The sequence below is a fragment of the Trematomus bernacchii genome, unplaced genomic scaffold (assembly GCF_902827165.1).
Source record: "Trematomus bernacchii unplaced genomic scaffold, fTreBer1.1, whole genome shotgun sequence".
NCBI classification, from domain to species: domain Eukaryota; kingdom Metazoa; phylum Chordata; class Actinopteri; order Perciformes; family Nototheniidae; genus Trematomus; species Trematomus bernacchii.
In genome coordinates this window covers 48,992-67,785 of record NW_022987799.1, presented here as the reverse complement: position 1 = coordinate 67,785, position 18,794 = coordinate 48,992, and the positions used below count along the sequence as shown (strand labels likewise).

The window sequence follows — 18,794 nt, the reverse complement described above, 5'->3', positions numbered from 1 at the left end:
ACTTCTTGAATGCAAAATGACAGATATCACTTGGGGTTCTTGAGACAGCTGCTATCACTTAAACAAAGCTATGAATAAAGCTGTGAACAGGCAGTTCCCTTTGCATCCTGGAGCATGGTTTGGAGTCTGGTATCCTTATGAACTGGACATTTTGTGGCAGCTAAAGCGTCATCTTCACACTTGGGAAGAAAAAGACAAAGTCTTCCAGAAGAAGACTCTAGAAGTCAGCAAACACTCTGTAGAGACCTGAACCCTGAAGCCACTTCAGCATGGAGACTCCTCTCTCTCTGATGTGGCCTCTGGTGAGACTTTAATATGTGGCCTGACATGTTTCCAGACCGTAGGAGAAGCTGCTGTATCTCTTACATCCAGCAGTCAGTACTCAGGTCCAGACTCTAATGTAAACTACATGTTGGTCGTTACTACTAAACTAAATCCAGTGGTATATAGCCATAACAAAAGTATTTTTTAGTAAAATTACAGAAAATGCAGCAAATGTTGCCAACAGAAAATCATTTGTACGGTTAGTTTTGTTAAATTCGCATTTAAAAACTGCTAAAAAAAAACAGATAAATAAAGTATTCCATTTCTACAGTTTGTTTTTGTTAAAATACATGACACATTTCAATAAACCGTTTATTCTTGTAATTTAGTTGGAATAAACTAAAGCATTCCAACTACTTGTTATGCTATGCACGAAATTCTTTATTATTATTCCGCCGGGTTATTTTGCTGCTCTTCTTCTCCCACATTCCACATCGTTCAAACATCAAAACGTTCAGCTCGGTCGGGAATCGATGGCTATTACTTTTCTCATTCATAACTTTCATAATTCCAGAGATACATCCCATAATTCATCACATTCTTTACATGGAAGTCAATAGAGAAACTCTTCAGACTTGAACAATCTTCATGCAACTTCAACTGCTAACTGTTCATTCATACTTTCACTCAGAAACCTCATTCCAACTTTAAAATGTTACACATCTTTCTGACATTATTTGTGTTACACAACTTTTAAATCTGGTTCCTACTTTTAGAGATATTAAACATTGTTCAGACCTTGTTAAAGAGGCTTTCTTCAGATTTAGAGTGCGTGATGTCACAGCTAGAGTGGAGGACAGATTGAAATTCGCCTTCATATTTCTTTTTAAACCTGCCATAATTCCCAAACCCTATATTCCAGAGACATCATTTTTCATGAGGAACGTAGGAAAACATCTCGTAGCTTGAAAAATAAAAATAAATTAAGCAAAACAATTAAACAAAATTTCTCTTGAGGGCATGAAGTGACAAAAACTTTCAACATGTCTCCATTAAACCCCATTGTAAGTTCAGCCTCATCTTTCCCCACCACAGCAGCCGCACACCTTTAGTTAATCTGCCAAAAAGGCCACATTATTAACCCGAAAGTACACAAAAAGCACACTTCAGATGCTCAAGGTCCTTGAGATGCTTCACGCTTTGAAATTTCACCAATATCTGTTACGGTTCTTCAACAAAACGTTCACATGTAAGAGGTTTATCGCTCATTCAGATCAATGGAAAGACTCTCCTCTCACTGATTACTGCACATCACCATGGAAACCTCTGACCTCTGGACACGTCGTTAGCTCAAATATAAACACCTGTGTCATGGAACACGATGATGTCATAACTCCAACTGACATGCTCAGAGCAGCAGACTTCAGATAATGCACAGCTCTACATCAAATCTGATGTTACGTAATGTGGTGTTACTATGGCCACGCATCCCTCGCCATAAAACAGCACCAGACTTCAGATAATGGTTAATGGTCCGGCCCTCAACAGCTCTATGTCAATTATGGGGTGTCATCATATGCCGTTTCCATGGAAACGCATCCCTCGGCATGAAACACGATGTCGCTGTAACTCCAATGGACACGGTCCGATCGTCCCCAAACTTCGCTTGTATATCACCGGTCCATGCCTCAACAGCTCTACGCCAAATCTGAGATCTCACCATAGGCTGTTTCCATGGAAACGCATCCCTCACCATAAAACACGATGTTGTCATGATACCTATGCAAATGGTCCAAACACCACCAGACTTCAGATGACAGTTAATGGTCCAGCCCTCAACATGTCTATGTGCCATTAGTGAGTTTTCCTCAAAAGCTGTTGCAATAAAACACGATATTGCTATAACTCCTATGAAAATTGTGAAAAAGTGCTAAAACTTCACATGTGTGCTAACAGTCCAGCCGTGAAGACATCTACGGGACAGTTTTGAGATTTCTTCATATGCCGTTGCCATGGCAACACAATGCTCGCCATGAAACATGGTTTTCTCATAACTTGTGAAAATGCTCCAAACAGCCCAAAACTAAACAGGTTTGGTAACGATGCAGCCATCAACATATCTAAGCATATTATGTGGTGTCATCAAATACCGTTGCCATGACAACAGATCATTCGCCATCAAGTTAGTTCAAAAGTTTGCAGTTCAAATATTCTGCTGCTTTTCCAAGCCTTTTTACTCTATTTTCTTCACTCATCACCCATTCAAGCCCCCAGTGTTCATGTATCATTTCAATCTAAATTCTTCACTTTCTTCTTACACATTACATTTCAGCATAGAAATTCAGCGTCAGCTTTTCAGCATAAAGCATTCCCACTAGCAATTTCTTCAGGAATTGCATTCTCTAGTTTTAATATGATTTCCTGTAATTATGAAATACAATAAAAAAAACTGTTACATTTTAGGGGGAAAAACTGTTTTTTATTTACAGTGTGGGTTGACCCTCAATGACACTGGTGAACAGCTATCGGTTTTCTCAGGCATTTCTAGAGGCAACAAATATCATAAATGTGAATAAAGATCATTTGTATTGACTTGGAAATGTAACATTGTGATGTGAAGGTTTCACTTAAAAAAAAAAGGGGGAAAAAAGGCTCAATAGCTCTGAAGTATATTGCTAAAGACTCACTGAGGGTCATCAGAAAGCTGAATAGCATTGAGTATACACAAAATGCAAGATCGAAAAATAAGAGACAAAAAGGCATTGTTATATTTGTCAACTAATGATGAAGTCCAAGAATGAAATACATTTTGTTTTGGACACTTATCTTCCCGCAAAACATGTTGTTGAAGGCTGTCATGGTATCTCTGTTGTGAAGGACATGTCTGGTGTGCACGCTTACATCACATGCAGCAGCTGGATTGCTCCCACACTGTTGGCAGATGTGCGTTGCCACATTTTCTCGTGCTGTTGTGGTGTTAGCCTCAAATCTATGAGTTTTTACATCATATTGTAAAACTTGATTAACACTTCTCAGTATGATGTAGTGTGACATAATAATTCTGACAATAATGTATTTAACTCTAAAAATGTAACATTATGTCCAGTGTTACTTTTACACTCTGAAGATTAGCACTAACTGACTGAGTGTGACTATTCTCTTTTCTATCATACATGCTGAGCAGTCTGCAGCAGATTATTTGATTGCCTCTTTTTTACCTGCAAATAACAAATAAAGGAAAAGCATTCTTAACACCATCCACACAAATTGAAAAATATTATCATTGTATAAAACTACATTTAACTTGTGCTTTAGTATTTATATTGGAAGTTTTTTTATTTATTTATTTTATCTGAAGTTGTATTAGGTTTATTCGTAGGTTACTTATTTTCATTTTGCATCTCCAGATAGATTTTCTATAAATCTTTACTCGCATCTGGGAAGAGAAATTACACTTGTGAGGTTTAATTGTTCAAGAACATTCTATGATTTCAGATAGAGCATGAGGAAAAAATATCTTTTTGACTAAGTTTAATGTTTGTAAATATTGAATCAGAAATCATCCTAGATATTGACCTAACATTTATATAGATACCCGTATCCTAGGAGGTATAGGACACTAGCTAAAAGTTGAAGGAGATTTGTTTTGTCCTTGCGATTGTAGTCCAATTTTGCTACATAAGAAAAACAAGAAAAGGCAGAAAATTCCTTTCCTGCCAATATCACTGATGTTCTAGATGGGTATTACTCTGGGCAGTTGTATTCACCAGCTGCAAAGTCCTCCTGTCCATGGACACTACACATCCATGTTTCCAGTCAAAGCGTTTTCTATTGCTCTTCTGTAATAGTTGAACACGTGTCTGCCTTTCATGATCTGCTTTCAGACACATTTCTCTCCCTGTAGGAAGTCACACGTTATACTGCCCTAATAGAGAGTAACACAACGACCCTCTCCTTGGACTTAACAAATAATAAAATGTTAAATGCAATAGGTTTCTGTATTTAGCACATTTAAACACATGAGCAGTTGCTGGCATTGATGTATACTCACTGGTTTTGGATAATTAAATGTTTGAATGCTTAAAATTATTTTAATTTAATCTGCATTTTTGGTAAAGTCCCTCTTGCTAGATCTGAATAAAGGATTGTGCTGCTGTAGTCCTCTCATCAGATATTGGATAAAGGGACCAATAGGCCAAACTATCCAAAAAGCTCAAGGCCTAACATTCTAAGTCTGCCATGTTGTAAAATGCTAATTGTGTAGCAGGTTGTGTAGCAGGTTGTGTAGCAGGTTGTGTAGCAGGTTGTGTAGCAGGTGCTGTGGTCGATGTGTGGTGGGAGGGTGGGATGAAGCTGATAAGAGGTTTGCTGGCCTTTAAAAACGTAATGAAAAGCACACAGTGTGCAGAGAGACAAGCATCAGGACTACAGGTAATACTGCACTGTTCATAATAATAATAATAATATTGTTAAAATGTTCCTGTCATTTTGCTTAGAACAGCGTTTGTGCTTTACCTTTTCATTTCTTCAAAGTAATCTGAGCCCGGGGACCATGTGTTCTTTGTCTAGCAGCAGTATTCACATTTTATCAAACATTTTTTTTGGGTCTCAACAACCGGCATGTTAGCTCAATGTGTTGCTCATGTTTGTCACTGTTTTGCGATCATTGCACATGTCAGGAAAAGCTAAAGCTTGAATTGCAATGCAAACATCTGGATGCCAGCTACACATAGTGAGCTGATGACATGTTTGTATAGACTCTTCTCTTAATAACAGTTTTAAAGATACTGTAAAAGGAACAAGACATTAAATAGTTAATTGGAAAAAATGACATGAACCATTAAGGTCAAATGCAATGGTGTATACACCTGCTAAATAAATCATTAGTAGTTTGAAAGGAATTTCTTTACTATCATTTAATTACATGTATCTCCTTTTCTCAACCTTAACCCTTGTGTGGTGTTCGGGTCAAATTGACCTGATTTCTATTTTCAATGAATAAAAAAATATATAAGGATATTTTCGTTCAACCTGAAACTCAATGGCCGGGGCTTATTTATTTTGAAGGACATGTGGAATTGTTTTTATTTTTTGCCCACACGCATTTATATCCTTCATAAGAGGTTCGGGTCAATCTGACCCGGATACAATACCAGGACAGACAGACAGAGAAAAACACACAGAAATACACAAACTAAAGACACACACACACACACACACACACACACACACACACACACACACACACACACACACACACACACAAAAGCTGTTTGATCCTGTTTTCCCTTGATCTTTACCCTTTGTAGTGTGTACACAAAACTATCCTAGAACATTATAAACATTTTAGATCTTCCAGATATGTATAAACATTTTACATTTTCTCGCACTGTCCCCCTCGCACCTGCACGCCGGAGGAGGGACTAAACAGAGACATAACCTCACATTACAGTGTTTAGTGCAGAACTACAATTATCTACCAGCAAAATGGCCAAAAGATATTCTGCTCAGAGAGCCTTGGAGCTAATAATGGATGAGAGAGAGTGGAATGCATTAGAAGAACTTCATCAATATATTTTTCGGATATACTGTATTTTATGAATAGTGACTGTTAATTGTTTTTATTTGCTTTGTGTTTACATCTGTTCTACTGTATGTCATTTATATGGATGTTTCATCATCTCTATATATTTCACAGCCACATACTTTTGGATGTGTGGTTCTTGTGTTTCAATTGCTGTTAAATTGCTTTATTTCCTTCAGGGCTTTGATTATTATATGACAGATTAAAAATAATAAACATTAATGAAAAAATGTTTCATTTACATTTGTCCTAGAAAAGCATGAGCAAAATGTAAACCTAGTTTTTATTACAGTGTATATTTTTTTAACATAAATTACATTTTTATCACAAAAAACGATGGACACTTCCATTGTTAAATTTGATCTAGCAAAGAGTATTTTCAAAAACGAATCATATATTTCATTTATATTGTTGGGGAATGAGTTAAAGACAATATATATAAGGAATTGTGCATGTTGAATTTTGTTCTGTATTTTTTTAAACCCTGAAACATGTCCCGGGTCAATTTGACCCGAACATTACCAAAGGGTGCGAAATGTGAACATAACACAACGGTTAAAAAGGGACTCTTATACCTGGGCAATGACCCTGGTGGTTCGGTCTGAAGGGGAGGGGCTTAGATTGAGCCTGGTGGTGTGAATATATGGTTGGGGTCGGTCTGAAGGGGAGGGGCTTAGCTTGACCCTGGTGGTGGTGAATGGATAGTTGGGTTCGGTCTGAAGGGGAGGGGCTTAGCTTGACCCTGGTGGTGTGAATATATGGTTGGGGTCGGTCTGAAGGGGAGGGGCTTAGCTTGACCTTGGTGGTGGTGAATGGATAGTTGGGTTCGGTCTGAAGGGGAGGGGCTTAGCTTGACCCTGGTGGTGGTGAATGGATGGTTGGGGTCGGTCTGAAGGGGAGTGGCTTAGCTAGACCCTGGTGGTGGTGAATGGATGGTTGGGGTCGGTCTGAAGGGGAGTGGCTTAGCTTGACCCTGGTGGTGGTGAATGGATGGTTGGGGTCGGTCTGAAGGGGAGGGGCTTAGCTTGACCCTGGATTCAGAGGGACAGGAGGTGAAAAGGGGTGGAGGAGGGTTGCGTCGAGTCACCTGAAATGACAGCTGTCAGAGGGGAGAGCAGATTTAAAAGGTTTAGCAGAGCGCTATGATAGGCTTGTGAGAATAGAGTGTCAATTAAAGCCAATGATTCTTATTGTAAGCTTTCTTTGCTAAATATAAATCTTTAATTTAAGAAATACATTCTTAGTCAACTCGACCAAAACACTAATTTTAAGTTATTCTTTCTTAAATAATTCAGGAATCATTGCTCGTAATAAGCATATTTTTCTAACATGTTCATCTTCCACAGCTTCTGCAGCCATGGCCTCCTGTTCTCCGCTCCTGCTCTTGGTCCTGTGCACTCTGACAGTGGCTGAAGCCCAGCTCAAGGTGTTTAACATGCGGGCCAGCAAACTTGATTCAGGCATTCTGGGAACTCCGGATGCCTATGTCATAGCTTTTGTGGATCTGCCACTCTGGGTGAAACATCAGTTCGCCACAACAACCGAAACCCCTGGTGGGACGAAGACTTCACTCACTTCAAGGCCCAAGAGAATGACGTGATGAGGCTTGAGGTTTATGACCAGGACATCGGGTTCGATGACCTACTTGGAGTCTGCCAGCGGCAAATTAAGCTGGGAACCCATGAGCATGAATGCTTTCTTGAAGAAGGTGGCTCCCTTCATTACACCTACACCCTAAGCTAATTCAGTCAGTAAAACTGTAAAGATGTATCCGACCATAAGTCTTTACATGCAGCCTTTGATTCTCTCAGACTGGCTCTGAGAAACAAACAAATAGATTTGATAAATATGTTGTTCTGGTTTCTGCCATAGAGCTTCTTTGGCTATTCTTCCCTGTTTCAAAGGTGATTATCAAAAAATAAAGAGTGCTGAAACAACTAAAATGTGTTTCATGTAATTCATCATGATATTACGAGTATATAAATGAATGATTCCATATTCCATATTTTCCATGTCTAACCTTCAAAACATATTCTTAGATAGAAATACCAATTATTTTGTTATTTAGACTCAATTAACACTTATAGTTTCACGTCTTGTTACATAAGAATATACCATATTTGATAAGTGTTATTATGGGAGAATCACTATTCTTGTGGTACTACTGCCTCATTAGGCCCATATTGATCAGAGCATATTTAGACCCAAACTCATGTTCAACAACTTCCTTACTTGCAACAAATCAGCACTAATTAGAGGGTTATTGAGGAAAAACTCTCAACTAATGGCTTATTACTTGTAGAATACGGTCATGTAGAATAAGGCATTAATAAGTGTTTTATAATGACTAATAAAGAGCCAATATACTGCTAATATGCATGTTAATTAACAACTAGTTGATGGTGAATGTGTACCTTCATATAAAGTGTTGCCAGAAGTTCTTTAGCCTTCCCAAAGCTGAGCCTCACGCGCCGCCTATGTGTTTAGCGTGGTTCTACAATCAGAGAGTTACAAGGGTCTGTAAATGCAAGGAAAACAATTGGCCACAGCAAATCATTTATATTAAAGTGATATATGTTTACACATATAAATCATGAGTCAAAACAGGGCTAAATTTGATTGAATTATAAAAGATATATGTGGTCAAATGAAGAGCCGTTTGGGAGCCGAAAGAGCCGGCTCTTCTTCGTGAGCCGAGCCACATGATCCGGCTCACTAAAAAGAGCCGTAATTCCCATCACTACCACACACATAGGGGGCGAAGCCTGCGAGCTAGTTCAGGCAGTCAACTCGAGCACCAATGATACATTAACACGTGACCCCAGCTTCCACCTGTAGGCTCGGGGGATAGTTATCTAATCATCACTCAATGTTCTTTTTAAATCTGTGGAGTGATGAGGCCCGAGCCTAGACGCCAAACTCAAACTATATGCTGCTTCTAATAAAGATATTAAGAAACATGTGAGTTGTCTGACTGAAATATAATGTTTCCTACGAAAATATTCTGTAGCCTGACTCTGTGAATCCTGTCTATACAAGTGTTGCTAGGAAATAGTAAGGACATTATTGTGTACAGAAAAAAGGGTGGCGCGCAATAGTTTATTTGTATCTGAAAAAAATGTCCATCACTTTTTAAAACAAAGGCCCATTGAAGGTAAAAACAACAAATAACATATTTATAATAATATCATTTTTATTATTATTTCGAAATGTTATTCTGTAACTTCAATCTCAGAGAACTTGAGTTTTTGTAATAACATAATATAGCAAGTAGTTGAAAGACCACGTCACTTTGGTATTTATGACATGTTGAGTGATTGATTCATGACCCCCCATAAAACCTTAGTCCCGCCCCTAAATCCCTTTGATGTGACAGGTGTCAGTGCACCTATTGTGGTGACCCCTAATAAACCATTGTCTTTACTCTTTTATGACTTGATTGTTTAGCTGGTTATTGTTGTTTATTGCCCCCTCATAAAGTATTGTTCCTAAAAAGGGGGGTAATAAGATTTTATTGACCCTTTGTGTTAATATAGGGGTTAAAAGGGTATTCTTTGATAGTTTCTTCTTTTTTTCCCCTCCACCCCTACTGACCTGTGTGACCCTGTCAGGTATCAGATGACCCCCCCCCCCCCTCTTTCCTGTTTCATGCTTAGTCCCCTGTGTCTCTGGCATCTTTCAGATAATCTAGTTCCTTTCTCACAATATGGGTTTAAAAAAAGAAGAAGAATAGAAATCTCTGAGGGATGTGACATCAGTGTTGGTGAAAATAATGTCTTTACATGTCACAGTTTACCCCTTTACTCTTATCAATATGTTTGAGATAACAGTGTCTCTCCATCACACACACACACACACACACACACACACACACACACACACACACACACACACACACACAAACTGACTCTAAAAGGCTAGCTTGTGATTTTTAACACTTTTTGTGTGAAACTAGGCAGTATACATTTACTGATTGTTGCTTAATTCTCTCACCAAGGTACATGCTGTCATGTAAAATGCTGATTGTGTAGCAGGTTGTGTAGCAGGTTGTGTAGCAGGTTGTGTAGCAGGTGCTGTGGTCGATGTGTGGTGGGAGGGTGGGATGAAGCTGATAAGAGGTTTGCTGGCCTTTAAAAAGGTAAGGAAAAGCACACAGTGTGCAGAGAGACAAGCATCAGGACTACAGGTAATACTGCACTGTTCATAATAATAATAATAATATTGTTAAAATGTTCCTGTCATTTTGCTTAGAACAGCGTTTGTGCTTTACCTTTTCATTTCTTCAAAGTAATCTGAGCCCGGGGACCATGTGTTCTTTGTCTAGCAGCAGTATTCACATTTTATCAAACATCTTTTTTTGGGTCTCAACAACCGGCATGTTAGCTCAATGTGTTGCTCATGTTTGTCACTGTTTTGCGATTGCGTGTTGCACATGTCAGGAAAAGCTAAAGCTTGAATTGCAATGCAAACATCTGGATGCCAGCTACACATAGTGAGCTGATGACATGTTTGTATAGACTCTTCTCTCAACCTGTTAAGCCCCGAGCCTGTTTTTCAGGTTTCAGGCTCGAAAATGACATGCCCAAAACAAATGACTACAACTTCACTTCTAAAAGGGTTATATGAGTTATATATATTATAGGGTTATTCTTTTATCAAAGCAAGGTTACATCTGTGAGTTGGATGTAGAAGTGTCAGAATCAATATAGATTTTTCTCAGTCAGAGTAAATTCAGATGGAACATAGTAAAAAAAAGGTAAATTCTTACCTCCGCCTAAAGAAAAAACATTACTTATAGTGAAAACCACCCTTGAATGATGGGATGGTAGACTAAAAGCTTTAGGAATCCAAACTATAACATATAATAAGTACCCTGTATCAAGATTGAGGCAAAACAAGTAAGATTTGACCTTTTTAGAGAGGTTTAGCAAAAAAAAGTTCCAGGCGGAATAAGCTTTCGGCACATTTGGGTACATCTGGTTCCATCAGTGCCATTTGACCTTGTTCAGGTACCAGACTATAAAAATGATGTATTACATTGAATTATCACCATAGGTATTCATTCCATCCAAAGAAAAAAAATTAAAATAAAAAAAATTAATAAAAAATAATTTTTTTTTTTTTTTTTTTTTTTTTTTTTTGTGGAAAAAAAAAAGACCCGCCGAGGGGGGCTTTGGGGCTTAACAGGTTAATAACAGTTTTAAAGATACTGTAAAAGCAACAAGACATTAAATAGTTTATAGGAAATAAATGACATGAACCATTAAGGTCAAATGCAATGGTGTATACACCTGCTAAATAAATCATTAGTAGTTTGAAAGGAATTTCTTTACTATCATTTAATTACATGTATCTCCTTTTCTCAACCTTAAAAAGGACTCTATACCTGGGCAATGATATTTGATCCTTGACTTGTCTCAGCCCAGAAAGGTTTTAAACTCATTATTCTGCAAAGTGAGTCTGCAAGTCAATGCTAGTTTGCAGAAATGTCCTCTCCTCCTACCCTAGGACTTTGCTCCTGCACAGCAGTCTAAAAGACAATGAGTGAAGAATTTGAAGTTGTTCAATTCCAGTTTCGTGTTTAAACAAGAATTTTTTTTTTTTTATTAATTAAAGCTCCAATTTGCCCTTTATTAAGGATTACGTTTTTATATCTGTCTTTAAAAATGAATATACTTTTTTCAAAGCAAATATGAAAATGTATGTAAAAGTACATGTTTGAGGGTTTCATCCTTCTCTGTCCAACACTGACTAACGTCTGAAAAAATACAAATATTGCAATCAACATTTCAAAACGGATGCCATTTGGTTTGGGTGATATCAGAAATGGCTCATCACTCCATCTACCACCTCTTAACCCCACCTCTAATATTAGAAGATTAAGACTTAAAACAAATGCTTTTTAGGTACACTTACTGGTAACACAATGAAGGCTTTGGAATAAGCTAGCTAGTAGATTAATTTTAAAAAATGGACAGAGGTTCTCAAGAAAATAGGAGACAAGTGCACACTGCAAAAAAGGAATTTTAAGAAAGTATAAAAAAATGGTTTCCGTGAAACAATTATTATTTTTCGTCTAAAAAATGTCAAATAATCTTGTTAAGAATGTTTTGCATAACCCTTGTGTTGTGTTTGAAAGCTGTTACCGTTCATGGTGTTCGCGGGTCAATTTTGACCCATGATTTATCTCAGTCCAAAACACAAAAAAAAATGACTATCATCCAATATTGTTTGAACTACATCATAACTAACTTCTTATGCATTCAGAACCGTACAATCCCGTGTACTTTTTATTTTATGGCCCCAAAACACATTACACCACATATTGCACACGTGCATGTGTGTGTTCAGGTTCAAGTGTTAGTGTACATATTCTTTGAGAAAGGTCGAGTTCCCGTGGGGGGAGGGGGGCAGAGGGAGGGGAGACCAGGTGCATGTTGCGAAAAAAATATTGTTACAGTGTATGAAGGGGGGGAGGGGTGTCTAAAGTCAAAGATGAATCTTGATTGGGCCAAATTTGACCCCGAGTCACCCACAACAAGCTGCTGGCTCTCCCCAGACCGCAACACCAAATTATACACTTTTTTTTTTAGAGACCTTCAGACTTGGCTAAAATTGTCAAAATAATGTTTGTAGTGTTTATATATCTGTTGTGGAGGATATCATGAAGCCTCGTTCCCTTACAAAAACTAGAGCGTAGTTATTATATAACGTCACTTGAAACGGGTCACGGGAGACCCGAACACAACATAAGGGTTATGAAAAGTTTTCTTACTTTGAGAAAATATATCTTAATTTTTCTTATTAAATCATTCTATCTTATATTGAGCTAGAATGAACCAGTAACAAGTTAAAGTATTGGTTTGCATAAATTCCCGATATGGAACAGATTTATTTTTTCTTATTTTAAGAAATAAACCATCAAACAACTTCTCAATTTAAGAATCTGATTAAATGACACCAATTTTACATTTCATATGTATTCATTGTCGAGAGCTGTCTATTCACTTTACACATTGAGACCACTGGAGTCGTGTGGCGCAGTGGACTAATGCGTTGGTGTTCTGATCAGGGGAGCACAGGTTCAAACCCCACTGCAGTCAGCATGTCGTTGTGTCCCTGAGACACTTCACCCCAAATCTCTCCTGTGGGGATTGCCCACAGTATTGAGTATGTAAGTCGCTTTGGATAAAAGCATGTAACAAGTAATGTAATGTAACTGTGGTGTGGTATACACCATTTTTAAACTTAATTAAAGATTTACATTCTAAGTTTAAGACAAAGTCACTAATATATTGTGTCAATTTAAAGCCAATGATTCTTATTGTAAGCTTTCTTTGATAAATATAAATCTTAATTTAAGAAATACATTCTTAGTCAACTCAACCAAAACACTCATTTTAAGTTATTCTTTCTTAAATAATGCAGGAATCATTGCTTGAAATAAGCATTTTTGTCTAGTTTCAAGGCCCATTACGGTCTTTCAGTAGCTAGATTTTAATTCTAGTTTTACGTATTCAAGCCAAGCAGATTTGGCTCACCCCATTGGCAGATTGTTTTGCTTGAGACAGGAACATCTGTCTTGATTCAAGAATATGGTGCTTGTTTTTGGAAGGGCTGTTTTTGCAGTGTGGTGGGAGTTTTCCACACCATAGATATGAGTGTTTTGAAGGTTAAGAGATAAAAAAGTAAATGTTCAAACAAATCCAGCTGTTACCAGATTAACATTTCACACTCTTTCCTTTGACGGTGATGAAAACTTATTTGGCTAAGCTGGAATTTTGTATAAAACAGCAAGAAGTAAAGGGCATCTTATCTACATGATTTTACATGTGTACACTATTTAACTATTGATAACTTTTTCATAGTAATACTAAAAAAATACCTCATAATGGTGAATGGATTTTGTTACGTTGTGTTAAGGTAAACTTGAAAGTAACAAAAATGATTAAGAGTGAATAAAAGATTACACTTTACAGTGGATTTAACATAGGCAGAAAGCTAGTAAAGGTTTTTCTCAAAGTCATCTCGTTTGCAGGACTATGCATTCACTTTGTTTGCACATATCACCGGTGCTCCAGAGTTTACAAAGTTGTAATACAATTATAAAAATATAAAGTAATTCCACTGTAGTTTTGGACTCACTCTGTGTTGGGGGGACCACAGTCCTCTAGGTAAACTGCCATTTACTATTAATGGAATACGAATAAGTACTGAACATTTTTAAGTATTAAAAAAAAGAAATGTATATGTATTTATTTATTTATTTTACAATTGTTTGTGCCCATAACATGGAAGCAGAAAGTAGTCGTGCTCGGCTCCCCTTTATGGTCCCACTGAATCCAAGTAGTTACCATACAAACTCCCTAAACTACCATGAACAAGATGAAGCAGGAAATATATAGCCTAATAGTGATTCGTCGGTGACCCCACATGGACACCATTTTAGCAGTATAGGAAAATGCACATAATGACTGAAAAAATGTCAGAATGATATTCAGTTTTTAACACCAGCTTCATTCTTAAAACAGCATTGTGAGCTAAGAATGTGTCATAAAACCCCACAATGGCTTATTCATTGCAGTATGTTTCCAAACTTAAATGTTTGTTGGGAAAATACTGAATGTTCCTTCTATATCAGAGTAGCACATGATAAGAGAGGCCCTACATAGCTGTGCACGTAGCCGGATGTATGACTACATAGATGACGCTCATGAGACACTGTGTTGAAGTCATGATAGCTCTGTTCCTAAGAGTGGCATGATGACACAGCCCCTCGAGAGATAAGCATATGACTGTCATGTTTATTGCTTACGCAGGCCTTTGCTAATCTTAACTTAACTAAATAATATTCTTCCGTCTTGTTGACTGTAACACCCTCTCTTGTATATAAGCATATCAAGGACTCTACTAAAGTTACTCTTTTGTCCCATGCAACCTGATGCATGTGATGACTACTTCCATTCTTGCAAGGATAATAAAGACATGTATCCTGATATTGAAGATCAAGCCGGTGACCAGTGATATTTTTCTAACATGTTCATCTTCCACAGCTTCTGCAGCCATGGCCTCCTGTTCTCCGCTCCTGCTCTTGGTCCTGTGCACTCTGACAGTGGCTGAAGCCCGGCTCAAGGTGTTTAACATGCGGGCCAGCAAACTTCATTCAAGCTTTCTGGGAACTCCGGATGCCTATGTCGAGGTTTTTAGTGGATCTGCCACTCTGGGTGAAACATCAGTTCGCCACAACAACGAAAACCCCTGGTGGGACGAAGACTTCACTCACTTCAACGCCCGAGAGAATGACGTGATGAGGCTTGAGGTTCATGACCATGACTTCGGGTTCGATGACCTGCTTGGAGTCTGCCAGCGGCAAATTAAGCTGGGAACCCATGAGCACGAATGCTTTCTTGAAGAAGGTGGCTCCCTTCATTACACCTACACCCTCGGCTAATTCAGTCAGTAAAACTGTAAAGATGTATCCGACCATAAGTCTTTACATGCAGCCTTTGATTCTCTCAGACTGGCTCTGAGAAACAAACAAATAGATTTGCTAAATATGTTGTTCTGGTTTCTGCCATAGAGCTTCTTTGGCTATTCTTCCCTGTTTCAAAGGTGATTAACAAAAAATAAAGTCAACAACAACTCAAATGTGTTTCATGTAATTCATCATGATATTACGAGTATATAAATGAATGATTCCATACTCCATATTTTCCATGTCTAACCTTCAAAACATATTCTTAGATAGAAATACCTAATATTTTGTTAAAGGTTAATTAGACTCAATTAACACTTATAGTTTCACGTCTTGTTACATAAGAATATACCATATTTGATAAGTGTTATTATGGGAGAATTACTATTCTTGTGGTACTGCTGCCTCATTAGGCCCATATTGATCAGAGCATATTTAGACCCAAACTCATGTTCAACAACTTCCTTACTTGCAACAAATCAGCACTAATTAGAGGGTTATTGAGGAAAAACTCTCAACTAATGGCTTATTACTTGTAGAATACGGTCATGTAGAATAAGGCATTAATAAGTGTTTTATAATGACTAATAAAGAGCCAATATACTGCTAATATGCATGTTAATTAACAACTAGTTGATGGTGAATGTGTACCTTAATATAAAGTGTTGCCAGAAGTTCTTTAGCCTTCCCAAAGCTGAGCCTCATGCGCCGCCTATGTGTCCCGTCTTGCCTACTCCTGGAACCCTCGCCTGTCCCCGATCAGCCCTTTGCCTACTGTCTGCCGGTTTATCTCATATCAGAACTTTTCAAGTGAGACACTTTATAATAAAGCTGCTTACCGACTTTCCTTGGTTTCCCGTGTGTTGCATTTTGGTTCTCAGTTCGGGTCTGTAAATGCAAGGAAAACAATTGGCCACAGCAAATCATTTATATTAAAGTGATATATGTTTACACATATAAATCATGAGTCAAAACAGGGCTAAATTTGATTGAATTATAAAAGGTATATGTGGTCAAATGAAGAGCCGTTTGGGAGCCGAAAGAGCCGGCTCTTCTTTGTGAGCCGAGCCGAAGCTGCTGCTGCCACTGCTGTGTTCATGTTGCTGCTGCTCGCCTGCCGCACCACCACCCCAGCTTCCACCCCAGCTTCCACCCCAGCTTCCACCCCAGCTTCCACCCCAGCTTCCACCCCAGCTTCCACCCCAGCTTCCACCCCAGCTTCCACCCCAGCTCCACCCCAGCTTCACCCCAGCTTCACCCCAGCTTCCACCCCAGCTTCCACCCCAGCTTCCACCCCAGCTTCCACCCCAGCTTCCACCCCAGCTTCCACCCCAGCTTCCACCCCAGCTTCCACCCCAGCTCCACCCCAGCTTCCACCCCAGCTTCCACTCAGCTTCCACCCCAGCTTCCACCCCAGCTTCCACCCCAGCTTCCACCCAGCTTCCACCTGTAGGCTCGGGGGATAGTTATCTAATCATCACTCAATGTTCTTTGTAAATCTGTGGAGTGATGAGGCCCGAGCCTAGACGCCAAACTGAAACTATATGCTGCTTCTAATAAAGATATTAAGAAACACGTGAGTTGTCTGACTGAAATATAATGTTTCCTACGAAAATATTCTGTAGCCTGACTCTGTGAATCCTGTCTATTCAAGTGTTGCTAGGAAATAGTAAGGTAATAGTAAGGTTACATTCCTTCCTGAGCTAGGGGTACAAAGGGAAGTAACAAAATATAAAATAACAGGGAGAGAGAAAAACGAGAGGAAACTGATTGCTGAAGCCACAAGGCGATGTTTTAATTAGACAAAAAGTAAAGAGGGCTCACCAGGAGGAGAGGCTGCACCTGGAGGGAGACAATCAGGGGGAGAGGGGGAGAGGGGGAGAGACACACACAACACGGCACGTAACAGTATGCAAAACCTTATAAACTAGAAAAAAAGTACTTTGTCTGAATAGATGTTCTTGAAGAGTCTGACTCCAAATGGTTAGCTTGTGATTTGTAACACTTTTTCAGCCATCAGGAATAATACAGGACTAACTACAGCATAGCATCGGAATTTGGGTTTTAGTCATTTTCCCAAGTATACCACGATACACAACATGTATCACCATACTTTTAAATCGCTTTGGCATTATTAACCAAAAAGTAGTCCTAGCATGTTTAAAAAAAAAATACTCTTTATTGAATTGTACACATTTTAACACAACACACAGAACTATGAACAACAACATAATCGTAATAATACAGATAAACCAGTTGAGATAAATAAAATAAAAATATAAACACAAATCAAGCTGTAATATCAATTAAACATATAGAACTAAGAGGGATATTATTTTCAATCCGCAATATGTGAGTTCAGGGGGTCCTAGCATTTTTTAAATATTAGGTTCTGATCAGGTGAGTCGTCCGAATAATCAGTGAGTTATCACAGAGTAGGTGTTACGATTTTGTATTTATGTTTTCATTTTCCACCTTTTGTTTTGAAATGTTTTCCTCCTTGTGTCTTCTCTGTTCCTTCTTCCTGTGTTTGCCTTCCTGTCGTTAGTTTCCCTGGTGTGTCTGATTGTGTTCACCTGTTGCCCTTGTGTTTCTGCCTCTCTTACCCCAGCTGTGTCTCGTCTTGTGATTACCTCTCCCTGTATTTAGTCTTGTCTCTTCCTGTGTTCCCCGGTCGGTTCATTGTTGGTTTTTCCTGTCTCCCTCCATGTCAGTCACGGTTGTCTCTCCTGTCTCCCTCCATGTTGGTCACGGTCAGTTTTTGTACAACCTATTTGTTTCTTGCCATGTTTTTGTTCAGCTTTTAAAATAAAGTTCGCTTTTTGTTTCGAGACCTTTTACCTTTTTTGATAGTCTGCATTTGGGTCCTACCCTTCCACGCATTCCTAACAGAATGAACCGACCAGAATTGGACTCAGCAGACTCAGATCTTTTGTTGCTACAGGCGGAACGTCTTGGGTACTCTCTAGAGTACCTTTTTTATACCTGGTATGACGCCACATCTATACGGGGTAGAGTGGCTGCTTTGAAGGAGGCACGCCAGGAGGTTGCTCGCAAGCCCTGGCTCAGGGGTTTGTTGCCTGAGTGGCTACAACATTTACATGTTGTCCTGGAAGCTTTTCTCAAGCCTCTAACCCTTTCCTGGGATCCGACTACTGTCCTGTTGGAGGTCCACGGCGTCTCCAAAAGGCCTCTAAGAGACGCAGGGCCAGGATTCCAGCCCGTACCCCAGCAGCCATGGTTTCAGCCCCAGTTCTGGTCCCAGAAGCCATGGTTCCAGCCCCAGTTCTGGCCCCAGCAGCCATGGTTCCAGCTCCAGATCTGACCCCAGCAGCCATTGTTCCAGCCCCAGCAGCCATGGTTTCAGCCCCAGTTCCGGCCCCAGCAGCCATGGTTCCGGCCCCAGAAGCCGTGGTTCCAGCCCCAGTTCCGGCCCCAGCAGCCATGGTTCCGGCCCCAGTTCCGGCCCCA

General features: G+C 39.1%; 1 protein-coding gene and 1 pseudogene across 1 annotated transcript; both read left to right on the top strand.

Annotated features, from left to right (window-relative positions):
- The first annotated feature begins 7,196 nt into the window (after nucleotides 1-7,196).
- LOC117497926 lies at nucleotides 7,197-7,759 on the top strand (annotated as a pseudogene).
- Nucleotides 7,760-10,013: 2,254 nt separating this feature from the next.
- Nucleotides 10,014-15,496, top strand: LOC117497924 (perforin-1-like). The gene is made up of 2 exons (XM_034149957.1): nucleotides 10,014-10,034; nucleotides 14,902-15,496. Exon 2 carries the CDS (start codon nucleotides 14,913-14,915, stop codon nucleotides 15,297-15,299), a length of 387 nt encoding a protein of 128 aa, XP_034005848.1. The 5' UTR covers nucleotides 10,014-10,034; nucleotides 14,902-14,912; the 3' UTR covers nucleotides 15,300-15,496.
- The last annotated feature ends 3,298 nt before the right edge of the window (nucleotides 15,497-18,794 follow it).

Bases quoted from the DNA above. Each gene is read 5' to 3' on its own strand.
- LOC117497924 (XM_034149957.1), top strand. From the start codon at position 14,913: ATGGCCTCCTGTTCTCCGCTCCTGCTCTTGGTCCTGTGCACTCTGACA.